The following is a 24,960-nucleotide window of genomic DNA, read 5'->3' on the forward strand; positions in this document are numbered from 1 at the left end:
TGGCTCTCCACAGGGCCTAGGAGGAGATCCAGCTTTACCGCTGTGCCCTTTTCCGCCACAGGCCCTGTGGTGTTGATTTAGCCTGGCACTGTGCTAGATTACAACACTAATCCTCCCCTGCTCCAGTTATCAGGGCACTTTTAGAGTTGGCTGGAGAAGACTCACTCACAGAGCCATCGGTCTGCTGCTCCTGAATGACTGACAGACAGCAGGACAGAAGGATATGGGCTTGTACTGTATGAATCTGCCTCGGGCTCCTCTAGTTGTCCGCCTGGGGTAGAGAAAAGCGTCACAGTTGGCCAGATGCTTTACTTCCTCCATAACTAGAATGGAAAACTGCATCATGTCTCCATGTGAAGCATGGGAAAGGAGATGGCGTCCCACTGATATGACTGTGGAAGTGATCTGGCTGCGTCCATAAACAGCGTAGGTATGTGATCTTATCAAAGTCTTATTGTATGCTGATGTTTGGCTTCCCTGACAGCTTCGGACTGTGGTTATATCACACATGCCATGCTGTGCTAACCAATTGATTACATTAATTTGGATGATTCAATTATGCATTGATATCTAATGATATTTAGTGGTTGACATACAGTACCTTCGATGACATTGTGATGGAAAGAATGGCCACTCTTGTGACTTTGTGATAACTGTCTAAGAGGAACACAAGAATCACACCTCTTCCAAATCCATGGGCTCTTATCAAGCATCTAGGAGGGCCTGGGGGAGTTATTATTTTTGACTGATTGGAGACCTGCACTAGTCAGTTTGTAGACGCTATCACACCATTGGATGACTCCTTTGTGTCCCTATGGCAAGGCACATCAATCCATTTCATTTTCTTCTCAGATTTTTAACAGAACAATGACAGGACCCTTGTTGAGTTTTCCTGTGAGCAGTCGTTCAACTGACTGAAGAGCAGCATGTGGCAAGCGTCAGATACTGTACCCACCACCAGGTGGCAGAGTTGCCAAGAAAGAAGAGCGTAGTACCATAGCGTCGTTTACATATGTCTATTGATAGAGCGGAGCCTAAGGCCTGATACTGTTGAAATAAATCCAAAGTGTGAGCTAACATGAACATGTGTGGGCAAGCTTATTGTCATGTATATTCTATATTCTACAGTACAGTATGAGACGTGTGATATTCATTTCTAATGTACATTACAGTTATATGATGAGTGATAGCCCTAAGGCATTAGTACCGTGCCATCTTACTGTGTGATGGGTAACTTCTTGGCTTTGCCTTTATGGACAACTGTCTGGGCTTGATGGTTTTACATATGCTGAACTTCTACTTGGCTAGCCACTTAGTTCCTACTTTAAAAAAAAAAAACCTGGAAACTTGACATAGCTTGCAGATTTTGGTGTCGGGTAGTTTTTAGGTAGTTTGTTGTCTCACTTGGCCAGAAGTCATAGTCTTGTGTTTGTTCTGTCTGCATAGTTCCAGGAAAAGCCTTGAACTTTAGGCTAGCAGGGCCTTCTTGGTGACCCATGGTGGAATTTGTTAAAATGTGATTGATTAGTATTTGACAACTCTCACATTTTCCTTGATCAGTCTTGACCTGTATACATAATGCCTTATGTAAGGCCTGCTGCACCGTCTGTCCTGTGACATCTGTAGTCAGATCACCCTGTTCAAAATCAAAGAGATTCTCACCTCTTCAACTCTAATTATTACTGTCAGAGGCTTTGAAGATGGAGAGGTCCATTGCATGTTTTAGCCACTTGGCATATTTCCTCTGTTTTTCGGTTCTCACACTTAAAAATTCCATTCCTTACACAAAGGAAAGTAACAAATTTGAGATGCATGGCCCCCAGGCTTATAGGATTGCCACGTTTCCAACTGTCCAGGTGTCCCCTGGAGGAAGGAGGATTGATTATGAGGTGTCCAAACACTGGTTAGGGAGACATTTACCTGAGTATACTCATCATTTAGCTCATATGTCACCATATAGATAGCTCCTGTCCTCAATTTTGCCTGTCTGGATTTCAGCACTGCTGTGGTCCAACTGTAACATGCCCAGGATGTTTCACTACTCTTTAGTGATTTCAGAAAACATTTCTGGAGAATGAATAGGTGACATATGTATTTTCCATTAGTACCATTTAAAAATGGTGCTTTTGTGTAGGTGACTGAAGCAATCACCTTGTCAAGCTGGTGACATTTTAAGTCACTAGATGGCATTAGAACCAAAACAATGTCAATAAACATGTCTCTGGCAAGCTGTCTTGTAGTGCATGCCTTCTTATACAATCAGATAATAATTGCATTGCAATTCCATTGGCACCTATCCCTGACTTTTACAATGACCCAAGACAATCCATAACCTCTCTCTGGCCCAGTGGAGTTACTAATGACCATGTTTTGAATAAGACAGGAAGGAAGTGCAATGGCCTCTTCTTGAACCATACATTCATGCAAATTGTATCTTGCATACCAATCAAATAGAGTTCTGGTGTACACTTCACTTGTGCGGCAACATATTCAATAGATTTGGTCAGCAAGCAAACCAATCTAGGTAGAGTATACCACAGACAGTTGTTGGAAACCCTTAAATGTTATTCAAAGTTTCATTTTGAATTTGCCTGTGGAAGAGTAAAGTTTAATGAGAGCAAATGTAATGTTGTTATTGGCATTAATAACTGTTCCTGACCTAATGGGCATATTTAAATAACAGACATAATCTTTTACAGGCTTTGATATTTCAAACATCAATGTAGTGACTGCAACCTTCCTGTGGCTGATTAATAGCAATGTCTGTCTGTCTGTCTGTCTGTCTGTCTGTCTGTCTGTCTGTCTGTCTGTCTGTCTGTCTGTCTGTCTGTCTGTCTGTCTGTCTGTCTGTCTGTCTGTCTGTCTGTCTGTCTGTCTGTCTGTCTGTCTGTCTGCACAGCTCATGAAGGCGCTTCACGATGGCTGTTTCTTCGATGTTCTCTGCGTGCCTCGCAGGAATGTTACACAGACCCCCTCCACCCCCCTCATAGCACTGCATCCTGATGTCCAGACCGTCTACCATTGTGTGCAGATGGAGCTGGGTCTCTCATCCTCCCGTAATGGCTGAAGAGCACAACTGCAGTGTGGAGCGATCCAGCAGATATGCACTGTACTATGCAGGAATGCGCCTGGCACTCCTGTCTGCCCTCTAGGGGGGCCACAGGGAGAGTGGAAGGGGAATTGATTTAATGAGACCCTGAAATCACTTAACCCAGACCAGGTGCTACATGTCTCACTGGAGCAGGGCAGACAATAGAATGCCACTTTCAATTTACAACAGTAATTTCCTGTGGAAAAGAGAAAGTCTGGACAGAGTCAACTTTTATATGCAAAATGTTTATTGTATGACAATGTTAATTGCTTCGACACAAATAAAATAGACCACATTTACAAATATATTATACCATAGCTATTAAACCATTTATCCTATTAGCACAGTTCGAAACATATAACATCCATGATGCAAACAATAGTGGAAACAACAAATAGTTACAATGCCCTTATATTTTCTTCCTGTACAAAAATAGTCTATCTCCATAAGTAGTTGAATCTAACCTATATAATATTTAAATAATGATATCTGAAATATCTTATATACAAACTGCCAAATAAAAATATACATACATAGATTGCACATGTGTTTTATACAAAACATATTCAAGTATAGTTCCATCCATTGTGGACTGGCACAGATATTTCATACAATCTCTAATGCATTTCCCTCATACAGTGACCAAAAACTTCAGCTTCATAGCTCTTTATTATAAGTCCATCTCCTTATGTCTTATCTCCCTGTTTGGCATGGACCAGATGTCTTTAGATGTATTTTAGGTCCACATAGATGTCTGACTGAGAAGGCTGGGACTGAAAAGTGCAGATGAGTATAGAGGGTTTGGTGAAATTGGCTCCTGTAATCCACAGGGTAAAACTCAAAGTTCAGGATCTGCATAAGAGGTTTATAGAGTCCCAGTATTTACGCAGTGGACTCTTCTCTGAGTCTGTACCGCTGTATTGACCTTGCTCCTCTCCCACAGCTGGGCAGAGATAGCACCATCCTCAGCATCTCTCCCTCTCTCTCTTCACGGTGCCATCCAGTGCCTGTAGACCAGCTGTTGTTTTGGCGCTCTGCATCGCCAATGCCTCTGCTAAGTCCAGCTTCCAGAGGCGCTGCAGCTATCTCATGTCTGGAAAAAATGCACTGGAGAACATTTGGAAAAAGTCTGAGGCATTTGGAGAATTTTAGAACAGGGCAGAGACACTAAGCCTCGACTGCTGCTCTCCTCCCCTGTTCCTCCCATGGAACAAGTCCAGCTCATGTCCGTCTGAGCAGCTCCTCCAGCTTGTGAACATGTGAGTCTGCGTTGCCCCACATGGGCTTCAGCCTGCCCCCCTCCAGCCTCAGTGTGGCCCTGCGCTCAGGGAGGGAACGACGCCTCCGGCCATAGCCTTGTGGGCTGATCTTGTCGATGGGTGCACTACCAATCTTTAGCTTGTTGTTGAGCTGGTGGATGCGGTGGGCCAGGTCGTGCACCGTGCAGGTGCCCAGAGAGCAGCCCGGTCTCCAGGCCTGGTTCACTGAATTTTTGGACCTCTTGGTTCGGACACTGATGTCAGTGCTGGAAGAGAGAGAAGGGAGAGGACCTTTAATTAATGCCTTGCATTCCTGAGCGGACACAACTTGGCTCAGAGATCCACTCCGCAGCTTACTTACTTTAATGAGCCTTGTTTGACAATGGTGATTAATCTCTTAATTCCATTTGAAATCTTGATTTCACAAAGATAACGAAATAGCACCATGCACATTGAGTTATGTAAAGGTTTGTATGGTATAGGCTTTTACCTGGAATGAGGAATCAGGGTGTCCCTGACGTCTTCTGGGCTGACAAACTGTACAGACTCTGCTATCCTCTCTGCAGAAAAACTGTTTAGATCTCGTCTCGATCTGCTTTGCATCCATATGCTTAACCTGGGAAAGAAGAAATCCAACTCATTAAAAACTGTTCAAAGAAGTCCACAAAATACACAACAGTATGTGCTGATATCATGGTCACTATGCATTGTAGCAGACTTATCTTGACCAATAGCTCATCAATTAGCTCACCTCTTTTTGAGCTCTGGGCTAATTTCAAGTTTGAATCCAGCCACACTCTGTGCAATGGTGGCCAGCAGACAGCCGTAGAGGAAAGACTGCAGGATCAGTTTCATTTTGACTGGCACCTGTGGGGAAAGTGGGAAAAGAACTTGTTAGTTATTTACTTATTAACGATAACTTACTTAGTTACCTCCTATCATTACATGTGAGCCCCCCACCAACCTCTTGCTGTTGCTTACACAAGAGTCCAAAAGCCAATCATTCATTTATTTAAAATGTCACACTAAGGTCACATTTTGTTCTCTTAAGTAAACTTACAACCAAGTTGCAGGCCTTGGCCAGTGAAAAGCAGGACACAGTCTATAGAAGACTGAGTTTCCTCAAGTAGAGTAAGCTTTAACCTCCCCTGAGCAAAGTCAATCCCATTCAGTCAATTAAATCCATAACCCAAAAAGAACCGGTAAACTTAAGGTTGGATAGAGAGAGATAAGCCTTATTTGGTATTTTTGCCTGACGTCCACCACCCCCCACAGTCAAGCACAAGAAGACCGGCACTCCTTATATAATAAGATTGATAACCTGCCCTTGTCTACCGCACTTGAGCTCCTGATAAAGCCATCTCTAGCAAACAGAGCAACAGTCAATATATGGTTCAGTTGAAAGTACATACCTGAAATCCTTCAATAATTCACTTGGGTGATAAAGTAGTTATAGTAGAGTCAATGTGGAGAGAGTATTCCAAAGGCTTCTTGAAGTTGCTGTTGGTGCTGAAAGGCAGCTGTGACACTGTGCTAATAGTCTCTACACACCAGACGATGAGCCTTTATAGTGGAGGTGGGAGGGGCTCACTGACTGACACACACAGACTCATCCCAGTCCCACTACTCCACCCCACACAGACCAGCACTGCTGGAAGCCTGCTTTATCAGTGGGATAATGCAACAACATCGCAAACCCAGGAGAATAATAAAGGTTAAATAAACCAGAAGTAATTCAATAAATATTTGGGTCATATGAGAGTGATTTACTGTAATACTTGTTAAGGAATGTTGTTGTTCTTTTCTCTGCTTTTCATTGACAGAATCTTTATTTGTCATTTGAAATTCACATTTTTACAACCTTCTTTTAATCAAATGTATTTATAAAGATATCTTCTTCTTTTTTTTTATGTCTTCGCAAACACATTAAGAAATAATGATTCACACTCCCAACAGAGAAAATGGTGAGTGCTCATTCCTTTGGTATTTGGGGAGGAGGCAAAGAACATTCTAAACCAAATTATTATGTCCACTGACATAATTAAACATTTTGGACATAAGTGAGCTTTGAGGTCAAGGGGTTATTAACTTTTGTCCACCTGCATTCCGGGAACATTTTTGTCATATATAATTTCTTCAATGTTGACACAATGCCCTCTCAAGGCAATATCTGATTACAAGTTTAGTCATCTTGAGGAAAAGTTGGTTAGTGGGTTTGACATGAGATAACACAAGAACACTTAGTAGTTATTCATTAATAGTAAGTGTGTCAAATTATAACCACAACATTCTCCATGTCTGCATTTGTTTAGACATTAGGGCAAACATTTGGCTGCAAAATGTGTGATTTATTTTCATATTTTCTGGACAAATGTTTAGAGGAATTTAGCAATTATCTCAAATAAATCAAGAGGGTTATTTTTCATAAGATTATATCTGTTGGCTTTACATAATCTCTAACTAACACGGTATTTCAAAAACAATTAGGATGACTTCTTCATGCTCAACACATCACAACTGAGATCCATTAAATAAAGGGGAATGTAGGTTAAGTCACAAGAGACAGCAAGTCTGATCCCTGTGTTACTGATATCTGCTCCTCACAATCACTGATTATATGACTTCATCTCAAACCAAAGTATAATGATTCCACCGAACTCCTTTAGCTCTTTGACCATAATAAAAGTACATTTACTTTTCATATGTGCTTATCTAAATTAAACCATTCCGAATGAACGGTGAGACATATTTCAAAGTGTGGGCAGTGAAATAAAGTGAGATATGCAGCGGGGTCGAAAAAATTTCAGCGAGGGTCATAAGGCAGATGTTGATTACAGGCCCCTGGGGACAGATATCTGCACAAGTTGCCATCAGGATTAGCACAGGGTGTAACAATTTTAGTTTTTTCATTCCAGTCGACCACACAGCTGACCCAAAGCTGGTATCTGGTGAGGGTATGTCTGGGGATGGGAACAATGAGTTGAAATTCTTTTGTGTAGTCCCCAAAATTTGGTCTTAAATCTCAAGAACACTGAAAAACATGTAAGCCTAGATGTGATCAGATAATCACAATTTGTGGCTTTCAATGTGTAATGTCTTTAATAGCAAATACGTAAGTATTTTGGGAACAACATGTGAAATGCTTTCTCAGTGCTCAGAATGTATCTCAAACAACTGATAAAGAACCTTGTACATGCTGAATAGAACATATCTGTGTGTATCGCATTTTACTATGCCACGTGCATTAATTCAGACAGAAGTCACCTAAATCTCCCTTCAGCCTTGAATAGAAATCCTACTACGCACCATTCTATACATAATTCTTACGGCTTCCTTGCATACCTGGTGTCACTTGTGTTACTGTAAATACATAAATGTGAAACGTGTTGTAAACCAGCAAACATTTTGTAACCATTTTGTAATGATAATTGCCTCTGCCAGACAAGTAATCCCCAAGTACTCAAGTCATTTAATCTCCTAATATGGAGAGAAGAAGATTGCGCAACCATGACAGTATCATTGTTCAGTGGCTCCTTATATGGAGCAATCATTTGTTAGCTTCTTGTAAGACAGGTGTCAGGAACATGACTGCTATTTGTTCAGTCACAACTGTGGTATGTTAATGTAACAGGTAAGGTGGGAAGGAAGGAAGCTATGTCTTGGAAGGTTTATAGAGGAATAGATGAACACATACCTATATATTGATATGTTATGGAAATGTTCCTCAAAGTTGTCATGGTGATTTGATAGACCTGGAAGCTTTGAGGGGTTTGCACCTGTATAGTCATTCATTATTTCATTCTGCTCCCTTGAACTCCATTGATCTGGAACAATTTCAACATTTTTTATTCAACAACTCAAACACCAAATTCTGTAGAGTAGATGACAAAAGTCATGATTTATTATTTCAACTGCAGATGGAGCGGCAGACATATTGGATTATTGTAAAATACTTTCTGTTCAGAAATATTATGCTATTGTGCAAAATTTAACTAAGCTACATGTCTGGTGTTGAAGTGAAGACCCTATCAAGATATGATAACACCTTACAGGAGAGAAGCAGCTGATAGCATAAGCATAATGGTTGGCGGAGCGGAATCATCAAAATTAACTTAACAATAGGCTACTTGTTAATGAAGAGATTCTCTCTCAAATTGCCCTAGTACGCTAGGGACCATGACGTTGTGGAATATGTTCAGTCCAAGTCGTTGAGATGTTGGCAAAAACAGCACAAGAGAAGAATTCCCGCGCACCGGTGTTTTCCACCCCGCAGCGTCTCCCTCCCCTATTTATTGGCAGGAAAGGTCACTCACTGTCCACAGCATTCCAGAAGTGAGTGGAGTTGTGCGCTCTTTTTTCACATTTTGCCTGACCTTACCCCCAAGTCTTGTGTGTGAGTGACCCTAATGCCCCCCGGTGTGTGTGTGTGTGTGTTTGTGTGTATGTGTGTGCGCCATAGATATTTAAAGGTGTGCGTGTGTGTGTGTCTGAGAGAGAGAGAGAGAGAGAGAGAGAGAGAGAGAGAGAGAGAAGGGAGAGGATGTTTAAGTTTGACGTAGTGTGATTATGGAAAATAGTAATCATGCTATTGACACAGATTTTTCCACCAGCACCCTCTGCTTAGTGCTTCTAGCAAACTAAATATCCTATACAATTAATTCACAACCTGCAATACTTTTAATTTATGTTATTGTATTATAACCCACATTCTTACAAAGAAAATTGGGCTACTATTTTTTTCTCATCTAGCCTAGTTACTCCTCTATTTTGTCTCATCTACCCTCGAATGGGCTTTAAAATATTTGGGTAACTTATTTTTTTTATTTTAGTTTTTTTTTTACCCCTTTTCTCCCCAATTGGTAGGTAACTTTTTTTATGAGCATGCTAAAGGGATTCGAGTGGTCATCAGATCGTTTTCCGTACGGGCCAACAAGCGGTGTGGCAGGGTGTGACCCCGTTTGCGGCCACACAGTTTCTATTTGTAAACCAAGCGCCCCCGCCCATGGATGTCGCTAATTCTACACGCAGGCGCAATATCACTCCTTCTGTCAAACATGGCTGTGCTTTTGAAGAAAGAAAAATGCTGAATTGTGTTGGTAGATTTCGGGAAAAGAAGCAAACATGGCGAGATTGGCTGATTATTTGATTGTCGTGAGATTAGATCAGGACAAAACTGGTGAGTTTTTGAATGTAACGCTTGGAACACGAATGCTACATTGAGCTTCAAATGCTTGGGTTTATCCAGGCCGTCAGTGTTGATAATGCTAGCTGGTTAGCTTAGACTAGCTAGGTGGCTAGCTATTGATATCTGAGATTTGAAGCAGTCTGCAGCGTTTCATTGTTGAACTATCGGTAGATGTAGAATGCACATACGACGGTTTTTCAAAATATGCACGGGCGGGGAATGACTGTGTGTTGTAGATATTTAAACCACAAATTGGAGTTTCATTGAGTCGAACTGTAACATCCTGTTGATGTGACAAATCCAGCCCTTTGGAATTGTAGTTCGTGACGTTCGTGGCTTGCACCGGGAGCAGCTTTGGTATCATGATTTTGGAGAATACATTCAGCTGTAAGGTTTGCGAAAGTCGCGAGCTGCTGTGATTTATTTAGTCTCATATCATTTGCAACCTGTAGGATATCATCTTTTGTCTAACACCGGCAGAATGAGAATAGAAATCCTAACTTCCTGTCTTATTTCGAAATTGTTTTTATCCAACGTTCCTACAAGATGGGCTGGGCATAAGGGAGGTAAATGACTTGGTATTTCTGTATTTTTGGGGCGACTCAAAAGTGGGGCCCAGCACTGAGGTTCCAAAACCAGGCCCACATTCCTTTTGAATTGGTTTGGTTGAATGAGGAGCCTACTGAAGAAGAGCAAACAAGAAAGTGGATGTTTATACTGATCCCAAAGTATGGCCTGCATTCAAACAATGAAGAGGGAACGTAGACTACCCGTAAGGGAGTAAAGACACATCCCAAGTGCAGTGGCATCTTTCCAGGCCCATGTGTGAGAGGGAGACAACCAACCAATCCAGCTGAATCCACTCACTTACTAGAGGCAGCCACATGAATAGGTAAATAGTGGCCCCAATGTCACTCAACTAACAAACAACTTTTGTGCCGTAGGAACAAAATGTTCCTGGCATCGCTGGAGCCTAGATGGATTCAGCCCGCCATCCTCACAAAACCCCCAGTTCTGACTGAGCTGGATAATGATGAATGGACTGAGAGTGGTGGATCTCCCAGATAAGAGGATGTTTCTGTTACAGCCAGAGGTGATTGAATACGCCTCTAGTAGGGATGGGGATTTCCAGATTTAAAAAAGTATCTCTGTCCATCCTCTGTTTAATTTCCCATCCTCTTCTCATATGTTACTGAGGTGTGGGATTATTATACCTGGGGGGATCAGCAGTTGTACTGCATAGATGTCCCTTTGTGTGAACTGGAGTTGCATTCTCTACTCTACTGGAAATGCTTTTTAGAGTTGATACAGACTCTCACGAAAACAAACAACAAGAACATGTCTCCCTGAGAATGCATTTCACTTAGTTGCTTTGCCCTTCTTTTGTAAAGCAGGACTGCAGACAGTGGGCTGAGTAGACAGGCAGCAGCTGCTTTTTCTCCACCTTGCTCGTTAAGTCCAGCCAGGGATCCACACAGAAGTCATGATCACTTCCCTGCTTTATTGTGGCTCCTGTTCCACACTTGACCCAATTCTGTTCCAAATCACTGACTCATAAAGAAATCATGTTGATGCTAGTTGTCATCTGTGAAGGATAGGTCTGCTGTCAAGAGAGTGGCCCAGCCAGTCCACGGCATAAGCTAGTTTAGGCTATTTCTACTCCAGTGATATTTTACTAATGGGAGCCTCCCTCCGTGTAGGAAGATTGGGAAAAGATTCATTGGTCAGGTAAGACACAAAACCAATAGGATGAGCCACATATTGTCCAGGCATAATTTCATGGATTTTCAGCCTAGTAAAGCACACAAACTCTTCAGATCTGTAGCTTCCATTCCTTGGAGACCTTAATAAAGGCACTTACCTAGCCAACATCAACCCACTACATTCAGTTTGTCATACCACTAAATTTGACTTCGGCATGGGTGAGAGGTAGGCCCTACCTGGAAAGGAACCTTTTATGATGATGATGATGATGATGATGATGATGGGAGCTTTTGATGGAAATGTTGTCTGTGATATTTTATGCTGGAATTCCACTAGGGTTGGATGATATTACGATAATATCGTCTATCGACAGTGATTGACAGCCATTGTTGATGGTGACGACATCGTAATGTGACAGACAACGGTTTAGCCTATTTGAATTTGACTGGCACCCCACAGTATAGAAGTGTCTGGTAGAGCACAGCACAGCAGGGCAGCACACAAGTGACATTCAGAGTAATTTGCCTATTCCTATTTGCTATTACCTATTTCAATATATTATACTTAACGCAAGAGAGTAATGCAGGCCAGACAGAGCGGAGAATTCCTGTCAGAATATATTGTTTCTCTTCTCCCCCACCCCCTGGTCGGATGCATGGGTTTTAGGCTATAGCCTAAACTTAATAATAATGGACACTCCTTAACTGTCTTGCGTTTGATCTGTTTTAAAGAAACGTAGCCTATTTCCTTCGATTGGCTATATGGCTGAATGCTATGCTTCATCATTTTATGCAAGGTTTGCGCAATAATAGGCTTTACTAGTTGAGTGACAACCAATGTAATTTGCTAGGTTATTTCTTTATCAAATGCACTTTTGAAAAGGCTGTTTTACCAGAATGAAAGTAGGCTAAACTATCCTTGGAGAGACAACTCTGATCTGGCTATAGGTAGGCTACATGCTGATCGGAGCTTATATACAGATATAATTATTGTATTTTATTTTGGTACATTTTACTGCTTTTTTTTCTCCCCACCTTTTCGTGAGATCCAATTGGTAATTACAGTCTTGTCCCATCTCTCCAACTCCCTTACGTTCTTGAGAGAGGCGAAGGTCGAGAGCCATGCATCCTCCATAACACGACCCTGCCAAGCCGCACTGCTTCTTGACACCCTGCTTGCTTAACCCAGAAGCCAGGCGCACCAATGTGTTGGAGGAAACACCATACAGCTGGTGACCGTATCAGCATGCATGCGCCCAGGCCCACCACAGGAGTCGCTAGAGCGCGATGGGCCAAAAACATCCCGAGAAGCTCACTCTGAGTCTGTCAACTCCCAAACGGTCTAAAACATTAGGTTATGAGACTGGGGTGAGGTGAAATCCAAAGTTGTGCTATATAGGGTTGCACATTTTGGGGAATATTCAGAGGTGGAAACTTTCTGTGGGAATTAATGGAAATGTATGCAAATTAATATTAATAATATTTAAATGTAGATGTTTTTTGCATTGGATATATTAATCATATGGAGACAAACATAAACATTTTACTTTATCATAAGTAGACATAATTGCACATGATTAAATCCTTCCAATAAAATAAATTCATAACTAAATTCTTATTTTTTAACTTCAATTAAATGAGTTGACTTCACATGGGATGATTTCACTGAACAACAAAAGAAAGGGAATATTGAGTGATCCCCAATGATCCATCGCATCTCCCAAAAACGTTTTCAACTTTCCAACCTTGTTGAGGATGGCTCGATGTCAGGCTCAAAAAGCCTGAAATTTGCCTAGATGGCCACCAATTGTTAAACCCTTGTATTGGTCAGCCTGTTGTGTGCTTTAGTGTGTGTGTTCCCAAACAAGGACCAGTTGCGCTCTGAGGTGGCGGATGTTGGTGGTATTTGGAGGATGATGAAGGCAACAGGGGAAAGAGCCTCAGATCCACAAAGTCCCTTCCATCAGGTGGCTGATGAGATATGTTGGCACGACTGTCATATTGCATCTCCATCCCAAAGCCCTTGCTTGAAGTGTACTTTGCCAGACTGCCAACAGCCTTGCCCTCATCCAGGCCAAGGTGGTGAGACATGGTAGTGATGACACCATAGGCCTTGTTCTCTGCACCAGACAGGATGGTCGTGCCAGCATGCTTGGGGTCCAACAGGTACGCTTAAGGCAGAAGTCTTTGTTTTTTGATGTATTTCAGAACTGCAGTTCCCTCTGCTTAGAGCAACAGGGCAGTACGGATTTATTATCTTACATCTGCAAGCAGAGTCTGAACATCAGACAGGATGGCATTGTCTCCCTCAATCCGTGCAATGGCTACTGCTATAGGTTCCAGGTGTTTCAGGCTGCTTACCACTCTCTCCCAAAATACATCATCCAGGAGAATCCTCTTGATGGGGCTGTCCATATCAGCAGACTGTGAAATGGCCATTTCTTGGAGACTCCTTCCCCTCCAGGAGACTGTCAAACATGATGACACCACCCCAATAAGTGTTGCTGGGCAGCTTCAATGTGGTTCTTATTCTTCTCACTTTGCTGGGTGAGGTAGATTGCTGCTATAACATAATGACCCTTCACATACCTAACCATTTCCTTGGCGCTCTTGTAGAGTGTATCCATTGTTTTCAGTGCCATGATGTCCTTGAGGAGTCGATTCAATGCATGAGCAGCACAGCCAATGGGTGTGATGTGAAGGTAGGACTCCTTCACTTTAGACCAAGCAGCCTTCATTTTGGCAGCATTGTCTGTCACCAGTGCAAATACCTTCTGTGGTCCAAGGTCATTGATGACTACCTTCATGTCATCTGCAATGTAGAGACTGGTGTGTCTGTTGTCCCTTGTCTGTGCTCTTGTAGAATACTGGTTGAAGAGGGGAGATGATGTAGTTAATTATTCCTTGCCCACGAACATTCGACCACCCATCAGAGATGATTGCAATACAGTCTACTTTCTCTATGATTTGCTTGACCGTCACTTGAACTCTGTTGAACTCTGCATCCAGCAAATGAGTAGATAAAGCATGTCTGGTTGGATGGGTGTATGCTGGGCGAATAACATTCAGAAATCTCTTCCAATACACATTGCCTGTGAGCAGAGGTGAACCAGTTGCATACACAGCTCGAGCAAGACATTCATCAGCATTTCTCGGACTACGTTCTTCCATTGAGTAAAAAAAAAAACCATATGATTCCAGGAGGACCATGAGCTGTTGCTATCGATAAGGTGTCTGATTCATCATTTTCACTTCGAATGGAAGTAGAGGGACTTTTATCAGAGGTTGCTTGTTGTGAGCGCTGAGGGAACTTGATGCACTTGGCCAGATGATTCTGTATCTTTGTTGCATTCCTCACATATGATTTGTGACAGTATTTGCAAATGTACATAGCTTTTCCTTCTACATTAGCTGCAGTGAAATGTATCCACACATCAGATAGTGCCCGTGGCATTTTACTGTAAAGATTAGAAAAAAATGAGTAAAAAAACAAAACAAATATAATTCCATGTACAGATACATTGTTAAGCAGTTAGATTAAACAACTCCTTTGTACGAAATGTTTTAAAACGAAACATATATGGAAACGGGTGAATTAACACTCCTCAGTTAGCAGGCTCAAGCAAGCTAAAACCCACATGGTAGCAAAAACTAACTAGCAGAAATTGTTAAGTTAGAAATGATTTAAACACTTTGCTGTAGACTACAATTTACTAGTTTACAAAAAATCATGTATGTCATATAATATATTCAACCCACCCAGTATTGTAATCAAAACTTACCAGAAAGCATGTAGTTCTTGGCTGACAGTGTAGTAGAGTGGGCTCAATAGCATCTCATTAGTGTGCAAGATCTTGAGAATCAGCTGCACATGTGATGGAAGAATGCATTGTGCATGCAGAGGGTTACAATTCATTGAGTTGGGAATAGTTTAACAAAAATATGCCACAAGACCTAAAATTGTGTATCCCACAAAAAAGGTTCACTGTTATAAGCTAACTTAAAAATAAAAAATGAAATTAAGCAAAATTCCCCAAATTCCTGGGCTTAACTTCCCACGGAAAATTTCTGTAAATTTACTGGAAAGTTTCCGACCCTTTGCAAACCGAGTGCCATATATTCATTGGCTATGACCAATGTCCCCCTCCCCCCCCACAGCACAGCTCCCCGGGACTGCCAGCGCGGAGTGCAGAAGAAAAGTCAACCGAAGGAGAGAAGCACGAGATTGAACTTCACTCAACATTGTAGAGTTTTCCCTGTTAACACTGTCAACATTTCCCTTCACTGTGGCAATTGTGACCGAATCAATGCAGTATTAACCACTTTCAATGTAACATACCGAAACAAAACTAGCTATGCAAGAAATGTTGTTGTAGGCAGAAGGTATCTGAGTAGATTCTATTGTACACGACTCAGCCCGAACTCTACAGAGACCAGTGCGGCATAACCAATCAGAGCTGCAGTAGGCCTATAAGCAAATAGACCATTGCCATATATGGATCTGTGCCATTTACTTTGAGCTGGACTGTTTTTACATAATTTTTTTATATAACTAGGCAAGTCAGTTACGAACAAATTCTTATTTACAATGACGGCCTACACCGGCCAAACACGGACGATGCTGGGCCAATTGTGCCCTGCCTTATGGGTCTCCCAATCACGGCCTGTTGTGATACAAACCAGGGTGTCTGTAGTGACGCCACAATCACAGAGATGCAGTGCCTTAGACCGCTGCGATACTCGGGAGCCCACAGCTGTGGTCGTGAGTAGTTGAGCTTGTTTTGAGATCAAAGCAAGAGCTGCATGTAGCCAGTTATCCTTTGCTAGTTAGTGAGTTATTAACCCAGTTATAGATGATATGTAGTCAGCAATAGGTGAGTGATTTCTTCCTACAAGAGCACAACCGTGTACATTTCTAGACATCTTTGAAAAGCAAGTCAGGTATTGAGCTTTCTTTTGTTGTCTCAAAGGGGCAGTGTTGTATTTTGAGACAGGTTTGAATAAGCTAAGTAGCTAATTTGTCTGATTCTCTGTAATAATGAATCTGCAAAAATGACCAATAAATGAGTTGGTGACGGTGATTTGAGATTAAAAAGCAAACTGATAGTGTGGGGGTAGATGCCCAGTATCTCTTATGGCTCAGCTAAAGTGCCTACAGTGCATTCGGAAATGATTCAGACCCCTTGACTTTTTCCGGATTTTGTTACATTACAGCCTAATTCTAAAATGGATTAAATCACCCCCCCCCCCCCCCCATCAATCTACACATAATACCCAATAATGACACAGCATAAACACATTTTTAGAAATGTGTATGTATGTGTATGTACATTTAAGATGACCATATATATATATATATATATATATATATATGTGTGTGTGTGTGTGTGTGTGTGTGTGTGTGTGTGTGTGTGTGTGTGTGTGTGTGTGTGTGTGTGTGTGTATATATATGTGTATATATAAATTATTATTATTCAGACCCTTTACTCAGTATTTTGTTGAAGCACCTATGGCAATGATTACAACCTTGAGACTTCTTGGGTATGACGCTACAAGCTTGGCCCATCTGCATTTGGGGAGTTTCTCCCATTCTCTGCAGATCCTCTCAAGCTCTGTCAGGTTGGATGGGGAGTGTCACTGCACAGCTATTTTCAGTTCTTTCCAGAGATGTTTGATCGGTTTTCAAGTCTGGGCTGTGGCTGGGCCACTCAAGGACATTCAGAGACTTGTTCCGAATCATTCCGGCATTGTCTTTGCTGTGTGCTTAGGGTTGTTGTCCTGTTGGAAGGTGAACCTTCGCGTCAGTCTGAGGTCCTGAGCGCTCTCGAGCAGGTTTTCATCAAGGATCTCTCTGTACTTTGCTCTGTTCATCTTATCCTGACTAGTCTCCCAGTCCCTGCCACTGAAAAACATCCCCACCGCATGATTCTGCCACCACCATGCTTCACATTAGGGATGGTGCCAGGTTTCCTCCAGACGTGACGCTTGGCATTCAGACCTAAGAGTTCAATCTTTGTTTCATCAGACCAGAGAATCTTGATTCTCATGGTCTGAGAGTCTTTAGGTGCCTTTTGGCAAACTCCAAGCGGGCGGTTGTGCCTTTTACCGAGGACTGGCTTCAGTCTGGCCACTCGAACCATCTCCACAGGAACTCTGGAGCTCAGTCAGAGTGACCTTTGGGTTCTTGGTCACCTCCCTGACCAAAGCGCTTCTCCCCCAATTGCTCAGTTTGGCCGGGCACCCAGCTCCATGAAGAGCCTTTGTGGTTCCAAACTTCTTCCATGTAAGAATGCTCGAGGTGCTGTGTTCTTGGGGGTCCTTCAATGCTGCAGATTTGTTTTCGGGTACCCTTCCCCAAATCTGTACCTCGACACAATCCTGTCTCGGACCGCTACGGACAATTCCTTCAACCTCAGGGCTTGGTTTTTGCTCTGACATTCACTGTCAACTCTGGGACCTTATAGACGTGTGTGCCTTTCCAAATTATATCCAATCACTTGGATTTACCAATGGTGGATTCCGATCAAGTTGTAGAGACATCTTAAGCGTGGTCAATGGAAACAGGATGCACCTGAGCTCAATTTTGAGTCTCATTGCAAAAGGTCTGAATACTTACTCAAAAGTTTGGCCACACCTACTCATTCCAGGGTTTTTATTTGTCATTATGGGGTATTGTGTGTAGATGAGGAATTATAATTTAATACATTTTAGAGTAAGGCTGTAACGTAACAAAATGTGGAAAAAGTCAAGGGGTCTGAATACTTTCCGAATGCACTGTAGATCCTTTAGACAGATAGACAGCTAGCTCAGAGAAGCTCCATCAGCAACAGATTTTAATTTACAATGAAAAATGAATATGTTAAACCGAATAGCACCGAATCGTTTCAAACTATAAACTTTCCTGTATCGGAGCCCATGTATCTAGATACGTATCAAATCATCTGGAAAGGGAAAGATCCACATCCCAAGTACATAAACATGATAGGACAAAGTTTTACATCACCTAAACTGTACCTCCAGAGGTTGTACTTGGGCTTTGTTTCCCTGGGGACTAATGTCTGATTTGATCCATGAACCTTGGATTTATTTTGCTGCGTTGAGCTGGAATGTAAAAATGAAATAGAAAAAAAGTGTGCCTGGATGCAGACTTGAATAAGCAGGTTGTCTTTCTCCCTACTGAAGGATACACTTTCTGGTTATTGGCGTTGGAGCTGTAGTAAATGTTCTCTGGCTTACTGTGTGCCATAAATTGTAATTTGCAAAGTGAAATGGAGGAATTTGCCCTGCTGCCTGCCTCATACTGTATGTGACAGAAATGATAACCTCTCCGATTAGAGCTACATAGATGTTGGAGGCATTTACTGGCCCATCCTGGCTTTATGACAGACCTTGCTCCCTTGTATTAAGGTTGTGGACACAGGAAATGGCTTACATAATGTGACTCAAACCTGCAAGAAAAAATACCCTCGCATTCATTGCGAGCGAGAACGAACTGCTTCCATATGCCGATGCCTGATGGTTCTATCATTTAGGCTGTGCACTTTTTAGGGATGCAAGCATGCGAGAGGTCAATGTGGGGTGGAATGTCTTCATCAGCATCTACTGTAGCATGACTCAAATGGTTTCTCCAGACTTGGCTTTGGCTGTTGTACTGTAGGGTTCAGCTTGAGATTGCTGCCTCTTGATGAGTAATGTTTTGTTGATTTGTTGCTTAAGTGAAAAATTTAGAATAAATGCAGATCCATCATTACTTATTAGCATATTGCAAGGGTTGTGTTGAAAAAATTTGGCAAATTGCCGTATACAAAGATTTATCACAAAGCTGCTTTGTATTTTCTTGACTGGCCTTTATAATGTGATTTATCTGACACTTGCGTCACTTGTGCTTGCCTATTTGCACAAGCAAAATACTTAAGCAAACAGCCATTTGTCGAAAGACGCTACTGGAGCCAGCATTCTTGGCTTAGTTGACTAAGGTTTTATTGTCGACAGTACATTTTGTACAGTACTGTGTGAGTGCTGAATGACATGTCAATAGGTCATTTAGAGAGGGTTTATCCATTTCTAGGGCTCCAGACTAACATTTTCCCTGGGAGAAATGTTGTGCAGGGTCACACAGAATACATTAAAGTCATCTTAGAATGTCATTCACAATGATTTATTAATACGTGTAATAGACTACTGAGATGGTATTCAATAAATGCATTGTTAAATCTAACATTGTCCAAGTATGAATGCATGATTCAAAATCTTTTCATATGTGACCTAATCCAGTGATTGTCATGAATTTTGTATTGACAATTAGGCTATTTTTGATATGTTACTATCAAAATCGGGCTTCAGGCTTTTTTCAGATGTTTTTGTTCATTAATTTGCCTTTTATCTTTGTGTACTAATATTATATATAGGCATAATTCAATTTGTGCTAATTAACCACCAGAGGAAGTGGAAACTCAAAACACATTAGCTAGATTGCTAACTCTGAATATAACATGTACTGCTAGTAGCCATGTATTAATCTAACAATAAATGTTAAAGGCCAGCATCCCGGAGTCGCCTCTTCTCTGTTGAGACTGGTGTTTTGTGGGTACTATTTAATGAAGCTGCCAGTTAAGGACTTGTGAGGCGTCTGTTTCTCAAACTAGAGACACATTTATTTGTCCTCTTGCTCAGTTGTGCACCGGGGCCTCCCACTCCTGTTTCTATTCTGGTTAGACAGTTTGCGCTGTTCTGTGAAGGGAGTAGTACACAGCATTGTACAAGATCTTCAGTTTCTTGGCAATTTCTCACATGGAATAGCATTCATTTCTCAGAACAAGAATAGACTCAGTTTCAGTAGAAAGTTTTTTGTTTCTGGCCATTTTGAGCCTGTTATCAAACACACAAATGCTGACGCTCCAGATACTCAATTAGTCCTAAAGGCGGCCAGTTTTATTGCTTCTTTAAATCGGCACAACAGTTTTCAGCTGTGCTAACATAATTGCAAAAGGGTTTTCTAATGATCAATTAGCCTTTTTAATGATAAACTTGGATAAGCTAACACAACGTATCATTAGAACACAGGAGTGATGGTTGTTGATAATGGGCCTCTGTACACCTATGCAGATATTCCATAAAAAATCTGCCGTTTCCAGCTACGATTGTTAATGTTGTAAATGACTGTCTACACTGTATTTCTGATCAATTTGAGGTTATTTTAATGGACAAAAAATTTGCTTTTCTTTCAAAAACAAGGACATTTCTAAGTGACCCCAAACTTTTGAACGGCCGTAACAACGGCACGTAAAATTTTGCGCTACACGTGCAACACAGCATTCATAACCTAGCCCACAATGTCTGCTGTGTCGATCGAGCAGTCAACAAGTCGAGTAGTCATTTGAAAGAGTAAGAATTTCAGTGAGACAACTCAAAAGTTGAAATGCATTAAAGCCAAGATAATGGAATTCATTGCCCTTGACAACCGTTCTCTGTCGTGGGTGATGTTGGCTTTCGCCGACTGGTCGAGCACCGGTACACACTACCAAGTGCGCTATTTTTCAGATGTTGCCTTACCGGAGTTACACAGTAATAGCGTCATTGCTATTAGCTTCACGACATACCCAAACGGCGTTCCATAGTATGTATTTCCTTGTCAAAAAAGATACAGTAGCATTGTCAAAGCTGTACAAATAAGTCTGGAAACACCGGCCACGCACGATGTGTTTACTGCGTTGGTAATAAAGCATAATTTTGTTCGACCACAACTTCTGGGGTACTTAGCTTTAGCTTGATACCTAGCTAGCACCAATACAACCAGCCTGAAAACAATGACCAGTAGCAACTGCAGTCATTTTCATTATTCTTAGCAATGATTTAGGAATCGTTGTAAGTATTGTTGTTCCCCTATTGAAATTGAACTTCAGTTCATGAAAATAAATAGCTAGCCAGCTACTTTACCTGAACAAAACAGCAAGGCAAGTAAGTGAAATAAATAGGTTTTGATTGATTTACTGTTAATGGAGACATACGTAAATGCCAACAACTTTTTGGTCAGTGGTTGTGTGTGTGTGTGTGTGTGTGTAACCTTTATTTAACTAGGCAAGTCAGTTAAGAACAAATTCTTATTTACAGTGACGGCCAAACCCGGACGATGCTGGGCCAATTGTGTACCGCCCTATGGGACTCCCAATCATGGCCGGATGTGATACAGCCTGGATTCGAACAAAGGACTGTTACGCCTCTTGCATTAAGATGCCATGCCTTAGACCGCTGCGTGTGTGTGTGTGGGTGTGTGTTAATTATTTAACTGTACTAGAATGCTTAAAAGGCTGCAAACATTTTAAATATCGGATATCGGTTTTTGTGGCAAGGAAAATATTGGGTATCGGCCAAAAATGTCATATCGATGCATCACTAGATAATTTCTAATTTACAATGTTTGTTACTTTGGTTCCAGTAATTTCTCTTCATGCAGTCAATGTTATTCCAGTCTTCCCGTTATCATTGTCGATTTGGACACGTTGTTTGCAGAGTGCACAACCTATGCTACACTTGTGAGAAACACGTTTTGGTTTATTTCATTCCATTTAGTTTTGTCAATTTAGTAATTATTTTTTGTTTGGAGTGCTCCTGTCAATGTTGAGTAAGGACGCGCACACATAGTATTAGGCCTATAGAGTGCCAGACCTGCACACAAATGTAGGCATATAAATGTGCCCATTTGGGGATCTGATTGGCTTAAATCACCACCACTAAATTACCTGTGGAGCTTCTCAAAGTAATGTTTTCTTCACCTCTAACAGCAAGCAAGCATTCTGTTTTTACATCCATTGAGAATAACAATAGTTCCTCAATGTATTTAAAAAATCTTTCCAGCTCTCTCCCTTTCAATAACCAGGGAAAAACATCATGCTCTGATCCAGTGGAAACTTCATCAAATAGGTCTACCTGATTACTACTTCTTATCAGTGCTTGACTTGGACTGAGATAGGTTCCGGTACTGGATGCTGATACTGTTGATATTTAGGTGCAGGAGCTCCACAATACTTTTGAGCTTATATTCTGTAAGAGGAACAGGCGCTCAAGCAGTAGAACATATTGAGGTGCCGGTACTCCGCTCAGGTGAGCTCCTGCCCAAGTCGAGCACTGCTTCTTATCTCTTGTGCAAATAGCCTACAGCTGTGTCTGTCCAGAGCTCACTGGTGCTGGAAACTGAGGGCCCAGAATATTCTATGCAATGTTGCAAGTTTGCTAGCGCAAGCTAATAGTTGATACAATGTTTCAAGTTCATTGCAGACAGGCCAGGCGGTAGGTAGCCAATGTGATTCATAGGATATTTATTTTAATCAGGATATTTTCTACCTGCAGGCTGCAATGTTTTTTTTTTTATTTGTTGGCTTTATGAAGGCTGTTTTTTTTATGTAGTTGGCCATGGCAATCAAAGTAACTTTTAACTTTTTTTTTTTTTTTAGGTTTGTATCATTTAGATTTGGATAGCATTTTGATTAAACACGTGACAATAATTTTGAGATATGAAGACGTTATTATAAATGAAATGAAACTGGTTCACGAAAATATGCTTCTGAAAACCATAACTGGCACGCAGATCAGAAGAAATGGTAAAATACATTGGCATTCCATTTGAGAAAGGTTGACGACTCCTCGTGTAGCTTATTACCGGCAACTTCAGGAGAGTAATGGCAGAATCTGCAGGCGCGGGAGGCGAATAGTTGGGTCAGGTTACATTTTTTTTAATCTCTTCTGGTTATCTGAATCTCTGCCGCCCTCTTGAGGCATTTGTCTTTTTTCATCAAACTAAGCTTTAAGCGTCAGACAAGCTCAATGCATATTGTTGATTTTAGTAAAACACATAGGGTGTCTATATATGGAAAAATACACCTTTAAAATTTTGGACGAATTGAAAGAACAGTCGACTTTCGGTCGACAAGATTTTTTTGTTGTCAGGGAAGGCCCTAATGCATAACTGTAAATTGGTGAAATATGAATTATGACACTGGCCAGTATAATAAAGGATTAACACAAACAGTCATACATCCACTCTCATACTCAGCCCTCCCATCTAGACAGAGATTGGCAGGCACCCTGTGAAGGCCTCCCCGCTGCAGCTAAAGGGCTACAAGAAGTGCAGATCTCCAAAGCTGGTGTGGTAGGATCACATTTATCCTTCCATGTTGCACAACATCATGGGCCTAGCTTATTGTCTACATCAGTGGTTCTCAACTAGTTTTGCCTCAGGACCCAAATTGAACCAGGTTGTATCAGTCGTGACCCAATATTCGCATTGCAAAAAATAATCACAAATACAATCCAGATTTAATTTAAAAAAATATATATATATTTCACCTTTATTTAACCAGGTAGGCTAGTTGAGAACAAGTTCTCATTTGCAACTGCGACCTGGCCAAGATAAAGCATAGCAATTTGACACACACAACAACAGAGTTACACATGGAATAAACCAAAACATACAGTAGATAAAAAAAGAAAACAAAAGTCTATATACAGTGTGTGCAAATGAGGTAAGATAAGGGAGTTAAGGCAATAAATAGGCCATGGTGGCTTAGTAATTACAATATAGCAATTAAACGCTTTTATATTGATAGTAAATGTAGCAATTATATGACAAGGGAGCATTGTATTGTAAGTTTATTCTGAGTGTTATCGGTTTGCTTAAGATATCCTTCCTTCTGAAAGTTACCTGCCTCTCGGGTAGACGGGCGAATGCCCGCCCAGCCTGTGTGAGTGAGGGTGTTGGAATGCATGCACTGTTATCTCAGACCCAGTTGTGGAGCATGGAATTGGCCCTGATTGAAATCACAGGGGGAACATATGGACAAATGGTGGGGAATACCCCACCCCCCCACACCAGACAAAGGATTTATTATACTGACCACTACCCCCCCCCCCACACACACACACACACACCTCAGTTAAACAGTTTGTGTAGGCAACAAGTAACGGCTTAAACAAATTGTCCCGAGATAAGAGCCGCCTCACCCTTTACTTATTTATTTAGGGTGAAAGTTTTGTTTGCAGGATGGGAGACAAGAACTAGCTTTTGATTAGTCCTCCTTTAGTTACTCAGGGGTGACATTGTAGCCTACATTAAATCAACACTGTGCTGCGTACAGTAGTATGTTATCAGATCAAGCTCCACTCTGCAGACGTACAGACAGGATTTTTTTTACAAATGGGTTGAGAGACTGGCATTCCATGTTTCCTGTTGGTCAAACGTGGTGTTAATACAAAACATGCATCTCAGGTGTTGACGGGTGTTATTGCTGAAATTATGAATCATAAATCATTGGAGGGTGTTATTGACTGTTTTACCAGGGATATCCAAAGGTGTAGAGGAAATGTTTACCAGCTGTTTTCAAAGTACATAGGAAAAGAGTTGGCATGTCACATCAAACACTTTGCTTTTATGACTAGTGACTCAGACCAGGATTATCCACTTGGCCAAGGACTTGTGGGCCTACACACTGTAATAGGCAATGTTAAAAAACATATTATTGTTCCTTAAAACTGTCCACACGTTTTATTACAACACTGTAGCATTGGTAACAATAATACTTTTCTGACATTGCAGAGGTTTGACGGTAAAGGAAGGATCCTGTCACACTAACCTTTTTGCTGTAGTGTAATGCTTTTGTCGTTGAAATCCCCACCATTTGTCTTATACTTTCATTAAGTTGCCATGATGGTTGGGATGAGCATTTTAAA

At 41.4% G+C, this 24,960-nt stretch overlaps 2 protein-coding genes across 5 annotated transcripts in view; one reads left to right on the top strand and one right to left on the bottom strand.

Annotated features, from left to right (window-relative positions):
* Window positions 1–3,317: 3,317 nt before the first annotated feature.
* Window positions 3,318–5,901, bottom strand: LOC115167303 (ADM). Its single transcript, XM_029721600.1, has 4 exons — window positions 5,763–5,901; window positions 5,102–5,217; window positions 4,841–4,966; window positions 3,318–4,616 (listed from the first exon to the last, which is right to left on the bottom strand). Exons 2-4 carry the CDS (start codon window positions 5,203–5,205, stop codon window positions 4,313–4,315), a joined length of 534 nt encoding a protein of 177 aa, XP_029577460.1. The 5' UTR covers window positions 5,206–5,217; window positions 5,763–5,901; the 3' UTR covers window positions 3,318–4,312.
* A 3,439-nt stretch (window positions 5,902–9,340) lies between these two features.
* The window catches only part of LOC115167304 (myotubularin-related protein 13), a 160,836-nt gene continuing 145,216 nt past the window's right edge, over window positions 9,341–24,960 (top strand). For all 4 annotated transcript variants that reach the window (XM_029721601.1, XM_029721602.1, XM_029721604.1 and 1 more), the window contains exon 1: window positions 9,341–9,526. In XM_029721601.1, the coding sequence (XP_029577461.1) occupies window positions 9,472–9,526 (55 nt within the window). In that variant the 5' untranslated portion in view covers window positions 9,341–9,471. The remainder of the gene's footprint in view (window positions 9,527–24,960) is intronic.

The sequence above is a fragment of the Salmo trutta genome, chromosome 29, assembly GCF_901001165.1.
Source record: "Salmo trutta chromosome 29, fSalTru1.1, whole genome shotgun sequence".
Taxonomy (NCBI): domain Eukaryota; kingdom Metazoa; phylum Chordata; class Actinopteri; order Salmoniformes; family Salmonidae; genus Salmo; species Salmo trutta.

Bases quoted from the DNA above. Each gene is read 5' to 3' on its own strand.
- LOC115167303 (XM_029721600.1), bottom strand. From the start codon at position 5,205: ATGAAACTGATCCTGCAGTCTTTCCTCTACGGCTGTCTGCTGGCCACC. The intron at 4,967-5,101 runs GTGAGCTAATTG...CTTCTTTCCCAG, and splicing joins AGCCCAGAGCTCAAAAAGAG to GTTAAGCATATGGATGCAAA. The intron at 4,617-4,840 runs GTAAAAGCCTAT...TCTCTCTTCCAG, and splicing joins ACCCTGATTCCTCATTCCAG to CACTGACATCAGTGTCCGAA.